Source organism: Tachypleus tridentatus, chromosome 11 (assembly GCF_004210375.1).
Source record: "Tachypleus tridentatus isolate NWPU-2018 chromosome 11, ASM421037v1, whole genome shotgun sequence".
NCBI lineage: Eukaryota > Metazoa > Arthropoda > Merostomata > Xiphosura > Limulidae > Tachypleus > Tachypleus tridentatus.
In genome coordinates, this window is record NC_134835.1 from 1,386,434 (window position 1) to 1,406,214 (window position 19,781).

General features: G+C 33.8%; 1 protein-coding gene and 1 long non-coding RNA gene across 2 annotated transcripts in view; one reads left to right on the forward strand and one right to left on the reverse strand.

The window, feature by feature from the left end:
* LOC143231587 (pancreatic triacylglycerol lipase-like) overlaps nucleotides 1-19,781 on the reverse strand; it is a 47,680-nt gene that overhangs the window by 11,870 nt on the left and 16,029 nt on the right. The window contains exons 2-6 of the mRNA XM_076466104.1: nucleotides 7,482-7,753; nucleotides 5,646-5,792; nucleotides 5,040-5,148; nucleotides 4,557-4,661; nucleotides 1,396-1,512 (exon numbers count right to left, since the gene is read on the reverse strand). Of these exons, the coding sequence (XP_076322219.1) occupies nucleotides 1,396-1,512; nucleotides 4,557-4,661; nucleotides 5,040-5,148; nucleotides 5,646-5,792; nucleotides 7,482-7,753 (750 nt within the window). The remainder of the gene's footprint in view (nucleotides 1-1,395; nucleotides 1,513-4,556; nucleotides 4,662-5,039; nucleotides 5,149-5,645; nucleotides 5,793-7,481; nucleotides 7,754-19,781) is intronic.
* LOC143231602 (uncharacterized) lies at nucleotides 598-3,946 on the forward strand. The gene is made up of 2 exons (XR_013017047.1): nucleotides 598-1,185; nucleotides 1,660-3,946. It is a non-coding gene; the product is annotated as an uncharacterized LOC143231602 (long non-coding RNA).

Below are 19,781 nucleotides of genomic sequence, written 5' to 3' on the forward strand. Positions count from 1 at the left end.
AAACTTTGTTTCTTTCAAAGTAATTATTTATTGAGCCAGGGAGGTTTAAGCTCGAAGTTTCTTATAAAGATGCATTTAACGCGCGTCGAGTAAAAAAGCAGCCATCCAAAACAACATTGCACCTATTATGTATTTATAACCATGCAGCCATCCAGAACAACATTGTACCTATTATGTATTTATAACCATGTAAATCAGCGTTCAGTGAAAACTAATTAGCTTTTAAATAGGTCATGGACATTTTCTGCATTGCAAATAGTATATTTATGCGCAGTCGAGTTTGCTGTAGGCTTGTAAAATAGTAATATAAATAATAAAATAATATGAACAAAATGGCAAACTGATTTTGTCCAGCAATTGTAAAATCACTCATTTTGTTTATTCTCAGTGTTTGAGTGGTCTAAGCTATTGAACAAGAAAGACTGTAGTGTTGTATCAAGAACACATCTGTTTTTCAAGTTATTTTTCTTCCGAATGTTCTACTAGAGTTTTGAGTAAATTTCTGTGCTATTTCTATTATGAGCTATTATCGTGGTTAATGGTAAGACGTTAAAAATATACCTTTTTTTACAGTTTCTACTATAAGAGGTTAATAAAGTAGTTTTATCTTTTTAGTTACTGCCATAAAAAGTTTTAGAGCAAATGTTCTGTATTCCAGGTACTACCCTAAAAGTTAAGAAAGCGGTTTTCTTATTTTCAGGTAATCCATTGTTTGTTTGCTTTTAAATTTCGCACAAAGCTACATGAGGGCTATCTGTGCTAGGCGTCCCTAATTTAGCAGTGTAAGACTAGAGGGAAGGCAGCTAGTCATCACCACCCACCGCCAACTCTGGAGCTAGTATTTTATCAACAAATAGGGGGATTGATCGTAAAATTATCCACCTACAAAAACATTGTTTCGTAAGTAATTTTTCTGTTGTCAATAAATGGCATAGACAATTTTATTTAGATAGTTTTCATAATTATTGTTTCCCTTCAAAGTGGCCCTCCAGTGGCTCAGCTGTATGTCTGCGGACTTACAACGCTACAAACTAGGTTTGGATACCCGTGGTGGGCAGAACATAGATAGCCCATTGTGTAACTTTGTGCTTAATTCAAAACACACCCTTCAAAGTGGGGCTTGTTATATGTACGCAGGTGACAAAGATAATGATACTTCAATCATACTTCATGATCATCAGAACAGTAAGTATAACTCGAAATTATTCAATGTTTTTATATGTCTTACATTTAAGTGAGCTCAAACCCAAAGGTTGTGGGTTCAAAATTTGTCTTATTCCATAAACTCCCTCCATAAAGAGTGCTTAATGGATAGATGAAATTCTGCTTTGTTTAAATACCTCTGTAACAAGTGTGCTTATTGGTTATGTTAAATATTGTAGGTCTAACCTGTACCTTGTTCCACTCCCTCTGTAAAAAGGGTGCTTATTGGTTGTATTAAACATCCTGGCTGATGATCTCCACCATTGGGGTAAAAGTCAATATGCCCAACAGCTTCTCTAGTGCCTAGACCTAGAAAGAGTCAAATATATTTCAAAATATGAATCTTCATAAATTAAAAGTTGATATGATCATGAGTTATTACAACATCAAGATATTGAATTAAATGAAAATATAATGAAGCTTAATATTTGTTTGTCTTTCGAATTTTGCGATTAGCTCTCTGTGCCAACCGTCCCTAGTTCAACAGAGAAAGCAGCTAGTCATCACTACACACAGCCAACTGTTCGTCAACTCTTTTACCAACGCATAGTTGGATTGACCGTCACTTTATGACGTCTCCATGGCTGAAAGGAGAAGCATGTTTGATGTGAGGAGGATTCGAACCCACGACCCTCGGATTACGAGTTTAGTGCCTTAACCACCTGACTATGCCGGGCCATTATCGAAAATAACAGTTGTAGAAAGTCAGAGTCAATATATTTTTACTTCAGTGTTTTCTCTTTGCAGTGATGCTTCAAAGTCAATATTTGTGGATGAGTTATTTTTAATCTCATTTCTATACCTGGTGTTCCAACTATATTCGAAACTTTTGATACGTTTTGCCTTTAAAATCACACTTTGTTGATGATTGTGGCTGTCGTCATTACCATCATGTATTTAATATGATGGTGGTCACCACTGTCACTGAAGAGGCACTCGAAGGCTGACCTTCCAATTTATTTTTGTATATTTTCACTCGATATAGTTTTAGTAACGTAATGATTTTACCTCGTTATGTGGAATTTAAAGACTTTTCCCTCTGCTCTGTCTTCCTTTGGTCTTAGTTTTAACACAAGGTGAACTGTTTCTGCAGTATACTTTAGCTGTTCTGGAAATGTCTGGGCTTTTTTATTTGTCTGTGGCTTCAGTCTGTGCCAATATACCTGACGTAACTTAATCCATTGGTTCTTTCAGGAAGAATCAAGGTCAACCCTTGGGGTCATTACTGAAATAGAATACTCCAGAACATCTTAAAAATACTAAAAAAGAAAACTCAATAAAATCATTGTCCATCTTAAAGACAAAATAAATTGTAATGCAACCTAGAAAATAACAATTCAGAAATGAATAATAGAAGACAGAGATTGTCAGAAGAATTTACACATTTATTTGTTAATTTGAAAACGTATAATTGAAAATTCAGAAGAAACAATCTCCATTTAAACACACAAAATATCAAAACTAAAGATGAAAATTGTGAAAGCACAGTTACAAAATTTTCCTTCCCTGAAAATCCTGTTGAAGCATAGTGTCAAAACTATTGCTTTGTTCAAGTGACATATATGAATAGTTGCGTGTATCATGCCAATAACAAATATTTCCCTATTACCTGTAGGCAGCTTAGTTCATACAGGCATCCGTGGTTATCGCAGTTTACCTGTGTGTAGTTGTGTCCTCCAATGTGTTTATTATTCTATAAATGGCTCACATTTATCTTGGAAACTAAAAACATTCCTTTCACTGCCATCTGGTTGTTATAAAACAGAGCCTGGGATCCATTAGAAAAAGAATTAACAGAAAAACCGGAGAGTTGTGCACCCATACTAGTAACTAAATCACATCGATTACTAAGCAATCACAAACCTAGATTTTCTTGTTACGTTAATTCATTAATGCCAATACTTTATTTCGTTTTTGAATCCTTTCGATGCAACTTCAGCACAGAAAAACACAGTTACAAAGCAGCAGTATAAGAATAAATTAGTATTTTTAATTCTGTATATTTTGAAATTCCTTTGTAAATATAGGACCATTGTGAGAATAACAATACATTTCAAAACACGTTGAATGCAATATAAGTTTTATCACTATATAAATTCTGGTCTTATTTATTCACTTTCTGTTTTTCACGATTACAAATTGCTATAACTGAACGGCAAGTGGTAACTTGAGTAATAGAATGAGCTTAACATTTATTTTCTAAATAACATAAACACGTGTTAGCTTCTCAAGAATAAGTCTTCTTTCTTAGTTCTGTTCAAACACATTATAGATATCATAAAATTTATCTTTTCCTGTTTTGGGTGAATAACGATTACGGAATTAAGTCGTTTCCTTCTTTTTTCTGATTTTAGAGACAAAATTCATTTTCACGAGGTAACCTGAACAGAGCCAGTAGGAAATAAATGGGGTAGAAAACTAAATATTGATCCTACATAGATGTCTGGATGACCTTAGTGCTCCAGCTACTACCATATTTGTCTGTTTGCCAATGCCATTAAGTAGAAAGTATGTTACTATTTTAAGATGCAAATGATTTCTAATTTTCAAAAATAATCAGTGATCGATAGCATCAGTGATTTACAAACACCACAAAGAAAGAAGTCAAAATGTTATTTTGATACATGACGACTTTACAGGTTGTGGTTAACACGTGACTTCATTAAGTGAGTATTCCAAATTGTTTTAGTGAACATTTCTGAATTTTGTAGTTGTAGAAATGTTAAATAAAAACTTTGTACATTTGCCCTTTCTCTCCCACTGCCAACTTGTGAACGTGGAAGCTATTATATTTATATTTATTCGTACTGCTCTTAAGCTATTTACTTGCACTTTGTTGCTAAACATCTTTAATAATTACTTTTAGTTTAGTATCACATATTTGTAAATTGGAAATTGTATTTTCTACTAACTTTAAAATTCATAAATTACACGACATATAGCAACACAATTTTCGTCAAATAACGTTTGATTACAATTATAATTTGATATTCTACATTACTCTTTTAGTTATACCATTCTCGTTTCGGCTTACCCGAAACGTTTCTTTGGAACTTTGTAGAAAGCTAAATGAGATTTATCTGCGCTAACCGTTCGTAATTTAGCAGTGACAGACTAGAGAAAAGGCAACTATTTAACATCACTCTTTTTTTCAACGAATAGCGTAATTAACCGCGACATTAAAAAGGGCGAGCACGTTCACAGTGACGTCGATTAAAACCCATGATCCGCAGATTGCAAGTAGAGCGCCCCTAATCACTACGGTATGCCCGTCGTTCTGTTTGAATGTATTACCCACAAAGATGTTTAACTAAATTATTACTTCAGCCATTTCATACTAGTTATTTACTTACCTACAATACTGTCTGTGTGTATAACGTCAACAAAGTCTGCATCTCCTCGATCAAGACGAACTTTTTTTGCCGTGTTCGTAAAGTAAGGACCTGGTGGATCCAGTGCTTAAAGCAATAATGTATAAATCAGCATATAATGAACTAGTTGTTTTTTTTATTACAGTACAGTAAGGATTGCTAATTTTAACTCAAACCCAAGAAGACTTGCATCACTTGAGAAATAGTTACTTTATAGTTATCATTGCATATGATCTAATTAGAAACTAGATTAAACTCAGAACTCTTAAAAGACCTACACCTCCGTCTGTTAGGGATATTACATTATTAACATTTAGCTTGCTACAAGTTTGTGACTGTAAGTTAATGATGCCAGCTTTTAATCTTCAACCTGTTTTTAGCTAATAACTGTATGTTAGGGATGCTACATTATAAATGTCCAGTCTGTTATTAGTTTGTACGAATGTTAGCTAACGATTTGTCTACCTGTTATTCTTCCTAGCTTCTCTAATCGTTCTCCAGCGTATCCTGCAACTTGGGATCCCAAGCTGTGGCCAATAATGTGAACGTTTTCTGGCTTGATTCCTTTCAATTCCTGTAGACATAATCTAGTTTAGAGTAAAAACCTTTGGAGTATCATTCATTAGTAACTGCTACATGGACCAACGATAAAGGACATGCTACTTTTCAGCTCTTCACATTTTCGTTACTAATAATCTACGAAATTGACAAGAAATGATCGGTTCTTCAGCAACTAAAACCAAGAATCATGAGAATTTATGCTGTAATAGAAGACCAGAGAGAATATGCTGTAATAGATAGTCTTAGAAGACATGGCTCTAGAATAGTGACCTACTATAATAGGTTTATCATAAATGTATGATTGTATATAAAGTTGTAATCTATTATAACGGGTGATGAGTGTTTGTTTGAACATAGAGTAACTGTCTGCTGTAATATAAGAACATATAAAGTACATTTTTAAAGTGGTTAGCTACTTTAATTACGCAGAAAAAACACCAGATTAATGAAGTTGGATCCTGTATAGAACCGTCATCGAATGTCTTTAAATCGTATTAAATCTGGGCTTACCTGTAGGTACTGAACCAGTAGAGCGATCTCAGCTCCAACTACTCTTGCATTGGCTGCTGCTTGATAAAATGGTACAACATTGGCTTCGGACCAGTCCACAATGATGACGTTGTAATCTCCTTTCTCTAAGTACTTATCCTTGAGTTCCTGTCGTACAATGAAGAAATTCCATTTTCAACAACAACTACAGTAAATATATACAAACATAACGAAAAGAATCATGATAACGAGTAGATATTTTATCTGTTAAGTTACTGAAGTGTTTCTAACGTACAATTTATAATATTGTTCAGATACCGTAATAAACAGATGCAATATTATTATATTATTCCAATAGTATAATTATACTTTTCTTTAGATAGCAACATTAGTCACGTGCTTTTTAAACGTTTAGAATAACAATATTTTCTGTTTATCGTGATATCTATATAATATAATATATATATAATATATAATTACTATCATAGAACTTGAAAATATCTCTTATTATTACCTTATTTATTTCTTAGCCATTTTGCTATGTAGTTTATATTGAGCCAGTAATACCATTTAGATCTTTAAGCCCAATAAGTAATTTCTGTTTTACGATTGACGTAAGTGATATTATGGTATTTATTCCATTCAGTAACATCATGTTTTCTGTCTCAATGGAGTACTATTATGTTCTTTACGTTCCCTGATTCAAGATAATATTAATGTGTTTTTTTCTTCGTTGTGTTCCATTGGTAGCATACAGTGAGTATTGAGTGGGTAATTACATATCATGCCTGTGTTAAATAACAACTTATATTTGAATTAGATGTAGTGTGCTCCTTGGACCAAAGTTATAAATAACAGAATCTTTGTGTTTAGAGGTTTTACGTTCTCTTTGATATCACGTTTTGTGGGTCTCAGAAGAGATACCACGTTCTCTATGTGATCTAGTGATGTTATATTCCATGTGTTAAGTGAGTAACAAGAAATAGTTGCAGTAATGTATTCTTTGTGTCAAGTTAGTAATGTTATGTCCTGTGTATGGAATCAGTATAACCATGTTCTTTATATCAGTAACACCGTATTCTTTGTGTCAAGTTAGTAATGTTATGTCCTGTGTATGGAATCAGTATAACCATGTTCTTTATATCAGTAACACCGTATTCTTTGTGTCAAGTTAGTAATGTTATGTCCTGTGTATGGAATCAATATAACCATGTTCTTTATATCAGTAACACATTATTCTTTGTGTCAAGTTAGTAATGTTATGTCCTGTGTATGGAATCAGTATAACCATGTTCTTTATATCGAATCAGTGACACCGTATTCTTTGTTTTCTATTTGTTGGTCCCCCACTAGTACAACGGTAAGTCTATGGATTTACAACGCTAAAATCAGGAGTTCGATTCCCGTCGGTGGACGCATTAGATAACCCGATGTGGCTTTGCTATAGAAAAACACACGCACACTCTCTATTTATTAATAATTTATATGTGTGTTTCAGATTTTACAATACCCAATTGCATGTCGTCAGTAATATATCTCAGTATTATATTCAAATCACTAGGAGCATTCAAGAAATAGCAACATGATATCCATTTTAAGCTAAAAGTAACACTTCAATTACTTTTTCTGAGACAGTTAATGTTCTTTAATTCTGTTAAACATTTCTGAAATAATAATGATTACTGAACCAATCCATTTCCTGTCGAATTGAAAACGTATTATTTGGAGGCACAGCAGCTATATGTTATTTGTTGCATACTATCTTATGCTAAGTTTCATGTTGTAATCTTGTATCTCAGAACGGCTGGTATGGGTATTAACACCTTTACTGATAAGGAGAGAACAACGTTTCCTTACCTCCAGCCATTTCTCTGCTTTGAAGTTCCCACTATGCCCATGAACTAAGATTTTAGTGTCTGCGGACGGAATGAAACTGGAATCTGTTATAGTGTCTTTATCGTCTAAATCCAGGTCATCGTAGTCCTCTTTATTTTTAGTCGTGTATAAATGGAACTTCGTGTTCAAGACGTCACGATCCTGTGGAAGTACATCAATAGGTCGAGTGACAGGATCAAAGAAATCTCCACCATTCTCGAAGCAGCCAAGCTCGTCGTAACACTTTTCCTCTCCTTAAAGATAAACAACGTATAAACATAATAACGGCCATTACAAAGTGTCTGAAGATGGTAAGCTTATTGGTTTATAATGCTTTGCTAGCTTTCAGCATTTAAACAAATAATCAAGATAACATTTCATTGTTATACTTGTATACTGTAAGAACGAAGGATGACTACAGACCAACTGGTAACAACATTATACATCACTGTTACTACATGTAAGTTGTAACGATGGAATTAAAGCAGGAATATAGATTAAACCGTAACAAGTTTATATTTCACTGTCACTACTTGTATACTGTAAGAACGAAGGATGACTAAAGACTAACCGGTAAAAAGACTATATTTAACTGTTACTACTTCTAGTCTGTAAGGGTAGAACTGAAGGAGACCACGTGTTTTGTAGTACAATTTTAATTTAACTAATTTGAACTTAACGTTAACCATATATTTTGCAGCAGCAGTAATACTATAGTAACCAACACATTTGAAAGATAACTTTGTAAGTGAGGGGTGATAGCTTCTTGACATTCGTCTTATAGCAGGGGCGTAGATCCTGGGGGGGGGATGGGGAATACACCCCTTCATTTTAGGTGGGGGGTATGGTGCATACAATCATCCCCCCCTATAGTTTGATCTGTTAATTGTTTTATTGCATCACAGGCCTAAGAATTGTGTGTTTGTTCTTGTGATTCTCGTGTTCTTATCACCAATCGAATTACATAATTAGGCCTAGATGTAGGCTTTTTCAGTAGCCGAAATGTACATCTTTAATATCGGCGTGCTTCTAAGCTTTCCGATCTAAGCGATAGTTCGCAAGTATCAGTCAATAGGCCTAAGTATACATGCAAGGCTTGCAAGCACTATCACAGAATCTACCTAATTCTTTTACGTAGTGTAAGATTAAGTAAAATTTTCATCACAATAGATTGAACAGAGCATGAAATTCGAAAATATTACTCTCAAGCGTAAACTCCTGTGATCTAGATCTGGCAGGCCATTTGTAGCTTGTAGCTGCATCAATCTTATGTGTATATTGTGCGGTTTTCCTACGCCATTTGTTCTTATGCATGTCTAGTCGGTTTTATTGTCGAACGCCTTACTTTCCTTAGCTACCGAAATCCCTGACCATAGTGTACGTTCAGCGTACAATTAACGATAGGTTCGGGCCGCTCGGATCCAGACACGCCCACATCACCCCCCCCCCCCTTCACTCCCTTTAGTCTGAGCCTCGATTTTACAACAGGGCCTGTATTTGTGGCCCTCATTAATACATGAAATTTCAGATTATCACCGTCCTCTAATAAAGAGCTGGTGCTTTATGGTAAAAGAACACTATATTCTCTTATCATAGATAGTAAAAATATTGTATTTTCTTGTATAATTAGAACACAAAAGGAGCGATTTTAACGGCCTGAAGACTCTACTCGAATTGTGTTGCTAGTTTTTGTTTAGGTGTTTTTATTTAATACACGTGCTTATAGATATTATATCACAACGTGTTTGCCTTTTGATGAGCTTTAACAGGAATGTAATATATTTGTGATTGTTTAAGTATTTTTCGAGAAACTTGCAATTACTTGTGTTGTAACTAGCACACATTATTGTCCCAGCGATGCCCAGGCGGTCAGTCGGCTCGGTAGTCACTATGAGGTTCGCACGTTCGACTTAAATGCATTGTACAGTTCAGTCCTACTTCCATTCTGTTTTATCTTCGTTCGTTGTACGTTAGAGTTTTTCAATAAATACTCTATTTTAGTCTATTGATTCATCTGGGAAAAAGATTTCAATTATGAAAAGCAAGCGTCTGAAACTTTCCGATATTAGACAGTTCTGCAAGCCAGTTACTAGTAGTACAAGTGACAATGTAGATGTACATAATCCAACAACCTCAAGCAAATGAATAGAAACTTACTATACAGAGGAAATACCATGTTCATCAGAGGACGAGTCTGAAAATGCTTGTGCAACTATTGCACATCATGAACCACCAGATAGTTGTGAAACAAGTTTGTGCAGTATTGAAAAATCTGACACTACACAGATACATTGCGGAAAGTCATATGATCCAGACGCACAACTAATATCACGATAGAAAGTCAAATATCAAAATATCAACTTCCAGGGCAAGTGGTTTGATGCGTTCCCACAGATGCACTTCGACAATCAGACTCATAAAGTCATATGCTTTCATTGTGCCAAGGAGGAAAATAGAGACCTTTTTACAGGGAAATTGGAGAGGCCAGTGGAGTATAACTTCATATCCACCGGTTTTTGCAACTGGAAAAAGGCAAAACAGAAATTCAACGAACACCAATTCTCCTCTCAGCACAAATTCGCTATATTTCCAGAAGGCTCACTAGAGGTAACTCCAGTGACTGTTCAGCTATATGATGGAAAAAAGAAGCAGCAGGAAGAATGCAAAAGGAGTCTAGCTAAAATATTCAGAAGTCTACGTTTCTTACTGCGTCAAGGTTATGCATTACGTGGACATTTTTGATACGGAATGGAATTTCTTGCAGTTAATGAAGCTCCTGGAAGAGGAAAATCCTGAGTTGACGGCCTACTTGTCAAAGAAAACGACATTCACATTACCTCAGGCTCAGAATGAAATAATGGAGATGTTCAGTCATCAAATATTAAGGAACATAGCACACGAAGTGCAACAAAGTAAATTCTTTGCATTAATGGTTGATGGCACTCAAGATGTTACAGGTGCCGAACAGGAAGCAATATGTGTACGATACCTAGATGAGAACTTTGACGTCCATGAGACTTGGTTTGTACAGTGTTTCCAATACAACTGATAAAACAATATTCTCGACTATACTTGATGTACTAACTAGACTCAATTTACCACTGTCAAAATTAAGAGCACAAACTTATGATGGAGCCGCTAAAATGAGTGGTGCGTAAAGTGGATGCCAGGCAAAAATAAAAGAGAAGCATCTGTCAGCTTTCTTTTTTCACTGCGGAGCACACAAGGTTAATTTAATAATGCAACATGCAGTTGAAGCTTGTGAATGTGTTCGAGATTCTATCCAGTGGGTACATGAACTTGGTGTCTTGCTTCAGAGGTCAGGCAAATACAAGACAATCTTTGAAAATATTGTATCGTCAGACAGCCACAACGGTCCAGGTAAATACATCCGCCCACTGTGTCCAACATGCTGGTTGTGCCGCTTATCTGCAATTACATGTGCTAATGATCACTACAGTGACATTGTTGATTCTTTGTCTGAATTAGCAAATGAAAAATCAGATATAGCAGTGAAAGCACGAGGTTTGCTTGACAGATTTGACAAAGAAAAGACAATTTTAGGATTTTTGATGGCTCAGCATCCATTAGCTGCATTAGAAGAACTAAACCGTGCATTCCAAGCAAAATCAGCGACAGTATCTGGCATGATTGAAGCATCTTTAATGACAGTTGAGCAACTGCGGGTATTACGAAGAGAGGAAAATTACAACAAGATATTTGATGAAGCTAAGAAAAAGGTAGCTTCCCTAGATCTGGTGCCTATTGAACTACCACGCATTCGCAAATCCCCCAGAAGTATCACAGGTGATGGCTCAACACACCATTCTGCAACAGCTAGAGATTACTACAGTAGCCAATATTTTGAATTTGTGGACACAGTCATAAAACATAACAATGTCTTGAGGCAATATCTGGCACTTGAGAACATGATCACATCTGGCAAGATTGAAAACTCGGTTATAAACTTCTATCCAGAAATATCTGCACAACGGTTCGAGTTTCAGTTGCCCACGTTCAAAGGGCAACAAAAGCAGTATCTTTGAAAGGTGCGAAGGATGCTTACTGTAAAATGCATGAAACAAGCCAGCAGATGTTAAGTGAAGTGTTTTTTCTCATGAAAATTTTGTTTGTATGTCCAGTATCCAGCTGCGAATATAAACGCAGCTTTTTCTGCAATAAGACGGTTGAAGACGTGGTTAAGGTCAACTATGTCTCAGTGCTGCCTCAACCACGTGGTAGTTTGTCACATTCACAAAGATGAGGTGGACAAGATAAATATAGAAGAGCTTATGAAAGAATTCGTAAACAGATCATCACAAAGGAGGTCTACGTTTGGGAACATGTATACTAGAGGACTAAATGAATCTTACTTCAATGAAAAGTGTGAATAATTATGTGCTACATTGTATTGATTTGTAATTTTCAAAAGTTCGCAAAGACATTTTAATTATTTTTATCAAACAACATGAACAGTTTTTCAGTAGATATAAACTTATCAAGGGTAATTACTAATTTTATTAATATTTGAAAACATGATTCATGCAATGAAAGTTATTAGTAACTTTGTCAAGTATAATGGCCATCTTTTATACGGTGCAGTGTGCAGGAATAAATTCATGTGACAGTTAATTTGTGACACATTTATCTTTATTCTATTAACATTTTGAAAACTGTTCACAACACCTCACTTATACAAACCTACATGGAAATCTTGAAGTATCGTGGCAACAAGATTACTCTGTGACTGCATATATACAGCTTTCAAGGTTAACGTAAACAGGGATTACCAATTTGCAAATTGAACAGTTCAAATAAGTGGTTGCAAAAATCATCCCCTCATCGGGTGTAAAAAATCTACGCCCCTGTCTTTTAGTGCTTGTGAACAGTGAAACTTGAAAACTTGTTTGTTTGTAGAAATTACTTGAAGCTATTTTTTATTTCCATTTAAATCCCTTCATAACTTCTAGTAATTTTATATATTTTTGACCAGAAGTTTAATTAGCTAAACTGAAATTAGACGATTTATATTAAATTGTTATAACTTACATACATATCTGTATAAGTAGCCTTAAACTTCTGTTGTTATTAGAGGAATTTTGATATAAAAATCTGAAAAGTATTAACAAATTTTGTTTAATAAAGTGGTTTGAGAGTGTTAGGGCTTTCTTGTGTGACGGGTTGTCCACAAATTTACAATAAAAATTATCCACTGGTGGTGTTGACTTTCAGCTATGTACTAACTCTATCAATGGACTTATTGTTAAATTATATTTGTATCAAATTCTAAACTGCTTGATGTTTTTATCTTTTGATGTATTATATTAGGTCTTATTTTTGACAGAACCGTTTATAATATTTAAAGATGATCGTACAAACAAAAATCATTGTAATTAAACGCAATAAATTCAGTTTTCGTCTATGTTTTGTCAAATATATCCCTAGAAGACAATTTTCGTCATACTTTTCAAAATGTGTAAAAATCTGAGTCTGATTTTGGCCGTATAAACTTGCCAATTTAATTTGTTTCCTGTAACATTCCAAACAGAGTTTAACGTCTTTGCTAACAACTTGGCATCGCAGATATTTGCAGATGTTTATACTTACTAGCAACATCTTTTCACAGAAGCGTTCAACCAGGATCTCATATTGCATATTATTGTAAGATAAAGAGAATGTCCTTGAAGTAACAAACGTTGTAGGTTAAACAATGTTATTGAGATATGCTTTCATGTGAGACAAACATTCTGCTAATTCTCGTAGTGTTAATTTTGTAATTAACTCGTGTTTATTTTTCATACTTATCTACACATCTTATATAACACATACAGGTTATGTTATGATACACATTACATCAGCTGTGTCTTCTAAAGCACAAGCGTCCTCGACATTCTGATCCGTTTGTATTCATACATTATACATTCAGAATATATTTCTATCTTCACGCTGACGCACACTATGACAGTTATGACTAAAAGTAAACAAGAAACCGGTTACCAATGGCTTCTTAGCCGTGAAACTCGCTTTAAAATATAGCCCGTTATGGCTAAACTAACAATCACACAGTCTGACTTCAAACAAGGCATAATAGATGTTTTTCATTTTATTAAGAGATAAGAATATTTCGTAAACAATAATATCTGACTACAACAGTTTAAAAATATTTCCTACTATTTTAAGTTTTTTCATAAATTAAAGCTGTTTGTGTTTCCTTATAGCAAAGCCACATCGGGCTATCTGCTGAGCCCACAGATGGGAATCGAACCCCTGATTTTAGCGTTGTAAATCTGTGGACATACCGCTGTACTAGCGGGGGGCAACTTAAAGCTATGGCATATTATTGCCTCCCTGAAAGACAGCAGTAAGTGTAAAGAGTTACACGGTTAAAACCTGGTTTTCGATTCCCCACGATAGATAGCCCAACAATACTAACAAAATCTTACACCTACAGTTATTATAACTAATTGGGTTATTGTCATTAATTTGTTTTAAATTTTAACCAGAAATGTCATATAAGCTGTTTACTTGACATTGAGACATGATAAGTTTCATTAAAACATGTTTTATATATTTTAGGTCTTCACTTATGTATGACAACTTATTTATCAGGATTTTAATTTTATTAATGAATCCTTTGAAAAAAACAAACAGTTATTTACTCTTTAAACTTGCTAGCATAATTTATTTAAATAATATAGTCAAAGTTAATCGCTGGAGCACTCCAGTAGTACTTTTTATGATTGTATTAATTTTAAATGTTTCTTTTCTATTTAGTACAGATATGATTTATAGCAATTTAAAACAACACCATTTGTACGTTATTTTAAATAAAGGTTCCTATGATATTGTATCAAAAACTTTTTGATAAATTTAAAACATAGAGCATACGTTATCCCCTTTAGAAGGTTATTTAACTTATATTTTATTTTACTTAGTGCATACTCTGTATGATTATGTTTTCTGTACTCAAGCTGAGAAACAAAACAAATGAACACAATAATTATATAAGTCTTTGACAACGTTTCAATATTTTTTATTGATCTGTGGTTATTTAAATCACTTTGACTGCTTTCTTTCTATTTTGATGTCATGAAAATATTTAAAAATGTCTGATAGACTTTCTTTCATCGTTGACATATTATCTAAGAATATTACACAATATAACACAATTCTTACCTTTTCTTATTGCTGGGCAGAAAGTGTTATTTTCCAATTGCTTATGCCTAAAGTAAATGGAAAAGACCTATTTTTCTCTTCAAACTTTGCTTTTGTGACCTGGGTAATGAAATTTTCAAATTTACCCATTTTCCACAACATTCCAGGTAGATTCAGTGCTGAGTAGCTGATAGAAAATTTCTATAACTTACAAGAATTTCCAAGACCTTTTGTGAATGTTGTAGAACTTACGAGAATTTTCTAAAACTTCCAAAGTAATATATATACAGGGGCTCACCACTTCAGTTTAGTTCTAGTTGCCTAAATCCTGGAGTGCACAGAATTCCCAAAGAAGCTCAGTAGGAAGGAAAAAAAAAGCTTGAGGCAACTTTATCGCAGTGGTTTGGGGCTTTTGGGCAATCACAAGGCTAAAAATTATGTGGAACTGGTTGAGGCTCTGGTGAAGAACTACGGCAAAATGGGCTACAGGATGTCCCTGAAAGTCCATATGCTTGACGCCCATCTTGATAATTTCTAGGAGAACATGGGAACATACTCAGAGGAGCAAGGCGAGCGCTTCCACCAAGATATACTGAACTTTGAACGCAGCTACCAAGGTGCGTATAACAAAAACTTGATGGGAGACTACATTTGGGGACTGATACGTGAAAATGATTTACATTACAGTCGCAAATCTCGAAAAACTACTCACTTCTAAACATTTTTGTATAAATTTAGTATAAATGCATGTAAATCGTGATCCATATGTTGTTTTATTCAGACCTTGTGTAAATGAAAATGTGCAAATTTGCCTGTTTTTACATAGAAAATAGGTTAATTTCTAAATTTCATTATCCTGGTTACAAAAGAAACGTTTGGAGTGAATAATGGTAATTTTCTGTACTTTTATAACATAAGCAATTAAGAAATAACCCATACTATCCAGGAACAACATTTGTGTCACATAGTGTTATTACTGGTGTTAATTTATCAACATTGTAACTGAAAAGTTCAGTAGTAATTTTATCTTTTCCTGCTAATTAGACATCAGGTTTCTAGGTCGTTGAGGACCTCGGAGGATCAGGTACATTTTCGACCTCGTCCTCCTTCTGAATTAGTGGTTTAATAATTGTAATATGCAACTGATAGTTCACCCTCCCAGCCGTGGGGGCGTTATAATGTGACGGTCAATTCCACTATTCGTTGGTAAAAAAAGTAGCCCAAGAGTTGGCGGTGGGTGGTGATGACTAGCTGCCTTCCCTCTAGTCTTACACTACTAAATTAGGGACGGCTCGGTGCAGTGGGCTAACAACCTACTCGCTTAAAAACCTGTTGAAGAATCCGCAAATTTATGTTATACAAAATGGAATCTTTTTTGTATCGATGGAATCGAGTGATGAATGAATGAACTGATAGTAGCATAACTCAACCATTGATTTAACTTCTTCACTTCTTCAGGGCCGTACCCTTGAATATAATGTTAGTAGTATTTAGTGTAATTTTAAATTATTTTCTTAATTTAGTCACAAATTCTGGCAGCCAGTTTGTACTGTAGTACTTCACTTCGTTTAGTTGTGTAAGATCATAAACAGTTCCGAAGTCACACCAAACTTGTTCACAAAAAGATATTCACAAGCGAGTATTTACGCATATTATGCACTTTTAAATACCACGATAATATCTAACTCTAGGTAAAAAAAGAAGAAAAATGTTTAGTGCAGGTGGACTTGTTCCTAAAGTAGAAATTTAATGGTGAGAGGCACATAGTCCTATCATTGTCATGTATGATATAGCGAGATATTTCGTTTAATAAAACATTTTTGCATAAATTTTTATTAAAGTTGCGAAACGAGCAATCTGCCACTGTCTTTTAGTAGACAAAAGCTTGCATAATTATCAAGAAATGTTGAGTTTCTCGATGTGGTTCTCTGAAAGCTGTGATGAATGTTGAATTTGTACTATATACAATTTCTTAAAATTTGTTTTTGCAACATTCAACCATGCGGGGCATTCACATTCTATTACTAATCTGATGTATTGTCTATAAATGATAATAATGTTTTCTGTGGATGCTTCTGTGTCTACTACTGGTTTGATATATTGTTTATACATGTTATTCATGTTTTCTGTGGATAGTGGAGTATTTATTAATGGTCTGACATATTGTTTATAAATGTTAATTATGTTTTCTGTGGATGCTCCTGTGTCTATTATTGGCCTCATATATTGTTTATAAATGTTAATACCGTTTTCTGTGGATGTTCCTGTGTTTGTTACTGGTCTGATATATTGTTTATAAATGTTAATAAAGTTTCTTGTGGATGCTGCTGTGTTTTAGCTGTTAGTCTTTTGCGATAGCTTGTCTGTTGCCACGTTTTTTTTCGTAATTTTTGACATATTTTATCTCCAAGTTATTTTCAGTTATATGTTAGGCCTAAAAATTTTGCTAAGGAGCCGCTATTAAGAAAAGCTCCGTACAGAGAATCCTTGACAGCCTGCTCGTCGTTTTTCTTTGTCAGAAGTTAGGTCTTAACGACCAGGGAGGGTGAGGTTCATTGGCTTTTTCCTCCCTCCTGTACTGTGTTATATAGTTTCTGTTGAATGTATGTGTAGAAAAAACATGAGGGTCAGAGTAAACCGCAGTTACTTCAACCACATTCAGGGATATGTCCATGTGAATATCGGCAATGTGCTGTGTACACTCTTGCTGATGTTGAATATTGCATAGTCCTGTTCTTCACGTATGTATCAGACACATGTTACAAGTTATAACTCTAATTTGAGAACATTTCTATAAAATGAGGGAAGGCAGCTAGTCATTACCACCCACCGCCAATTCTTGGGCTACTATTTAATCAATGAATTGTAAGATCGACAATAACGTTATAACGCCCCCACGGTTGAAAAGGCGAGCATGTTTGTTGTGTCGGAGATTCGAACCCGCAATCCTCAGATTACGAGTCAATATCCCTAACATGCCGAGTCACAAAACAGTGAAACTGTTAATTTTATTTGTATAAATTATATTATTTATATTACTCATTATTATTACTTATAATATTATTCATATTACTTATATTATTTATATTACTCATTATTATTACTTATATTATTATTCATATTACTTATATTATTTGTATTATTTATATTACTCATTATTATTACTTATATTATTATTCATATTACTTATATTATTTGTATTATTTATATTACTCATTATTATTACTTATATTATTATTCATATTATTTATATTACTCATTATTATTATTTATATTATTATTCATATTACTTATATTATTTGTATTATTTATATTACTTATTATTATTATTCATATTACTTATATTATTTGTATTATTTATATTACTTATTATTATTATTTATATTACTTCAGCGGAATCAAATTTTGTACTTACTTCTTTCACACTTATTTTTTTAATTACAAAGATTTATTATAATATATAATTTTTAATAATTTATATCCTCATATATTAAAAGCAAGCTTAATTCCTGATTTTTAGCTCCGATGTTGGTAAAGACCACAATATGTTCTTTCTTTGAAAATATTTATAAATTTACTGGAAAACGAAATAAAAATTCTTACTTAAGCTACGTATGTTAGTTGAACCATAAACAGACTGTTATAACGAAAAACATAATTGAATTACCATATCCTGACTGGAAAATGTATGTATTTAATTAAAATCTTCTTCAGTTTAAATTCATATTAACTTCTCATTTTCTAGTTTTCCTAAGGTTTTCTACAATAATATAAATTAATTTGCAATCCTCATTTCTATCAGTTTTCTTGGTCTTCAAACAGTGTCTCATCAATTCTTGTACAAGATATTCCTTTACGTTTGTTCTGAGTTTAGCTCAGCGCTACACGAGGATAATCTGCGCTAGCCGTCCCTAATTTAGCAGTGTAAGACTAGAGTGAAGGCAACAAGTCATCATCACCCACCACCAACTCTTGTACTACCTTTTTACCAACGAAGAGTGAGATTAAACGTCACGTTATAGCACCCCACGACTAAAAGGGTGAGCATATTTGGTGTGACCGGGATTCAAACCTGCGAGTACAAATTACGAGTCGAGTGTACTGACCCCATCGCTTTATGAATTTGAGACTTTCTACCTGTTGCTCATTAATGTCAGTTGTTTGGCTACATTTATTCGTTCTTTGTGGAAACCATTTATATCTAAGATGCCTGTACACACGTTGCACCATGATTGACCTACTTTCCTTTTAGTAGAACTCTAATGGTTGGTCTCTTGATATCTTATCTGCAGTACCTAAATTATGTCTGCGAGAACACGTGTTGGTGCGTTTACTGATTGCATGGACTAGTGATGATGCTTGACGACCATAAGCAATTAATTCACAAATAGAACGAGTAAAACTTGAAGCTGGACTTAAAGTGAAGGTTTAAAATAATTTATATATATACATTAACTTCCTATAAATAGTCACACTAGCTCTTGTCCATAAATAATTCTCTGCAGTGTGGTACATGAATCTTGTGAAGGTAAAATTCCCGACACGCCCAATAATATAAGTAAATGTATTGAAATCAAACAAGACGATCTTAACTTTTGAAACAAAACACTCAGTTTGCCTGACTAAATTCTGATTTTCGGTGTGAAGACTGTGTGTCTAATGTTATTTATTTCTATCTCGGAAATGTTATTGTAAATAAACAAGTGTACTTTTAGAAAAGTACCAAAAGACCAGATTTATATGTGGAACTGGCTCTTAACGGTACAAAATTAATTTTTGTTAGTTTTTTAAATCATATTCTCTAAACTACTCGTTTGTTTGTTTACAGAATCTAATTTTCTAAGTTTCTTTATCCAATATCTTTGTTTAAACAGTTCTGTCTGTCTACATTGCTTTGTTCTGTAGGCAAGTTTAAATGTGGATATTTCAAGTTATTTTGATCAGTATTTGTTTTTCCCCAGTTTCCTTAATAAGTTTACACAGTATCTTTATTTATATTATCACATATCTTTTAATTACTTTGTTCAGTAGTTTTGTTAACAAATTCAAGTTACTTAGTAATATCTATAGAATTTTGTCTCTCTAAATCAGTCTGTTTATCTGCTTGTTTATCAGTGCTATAGAATT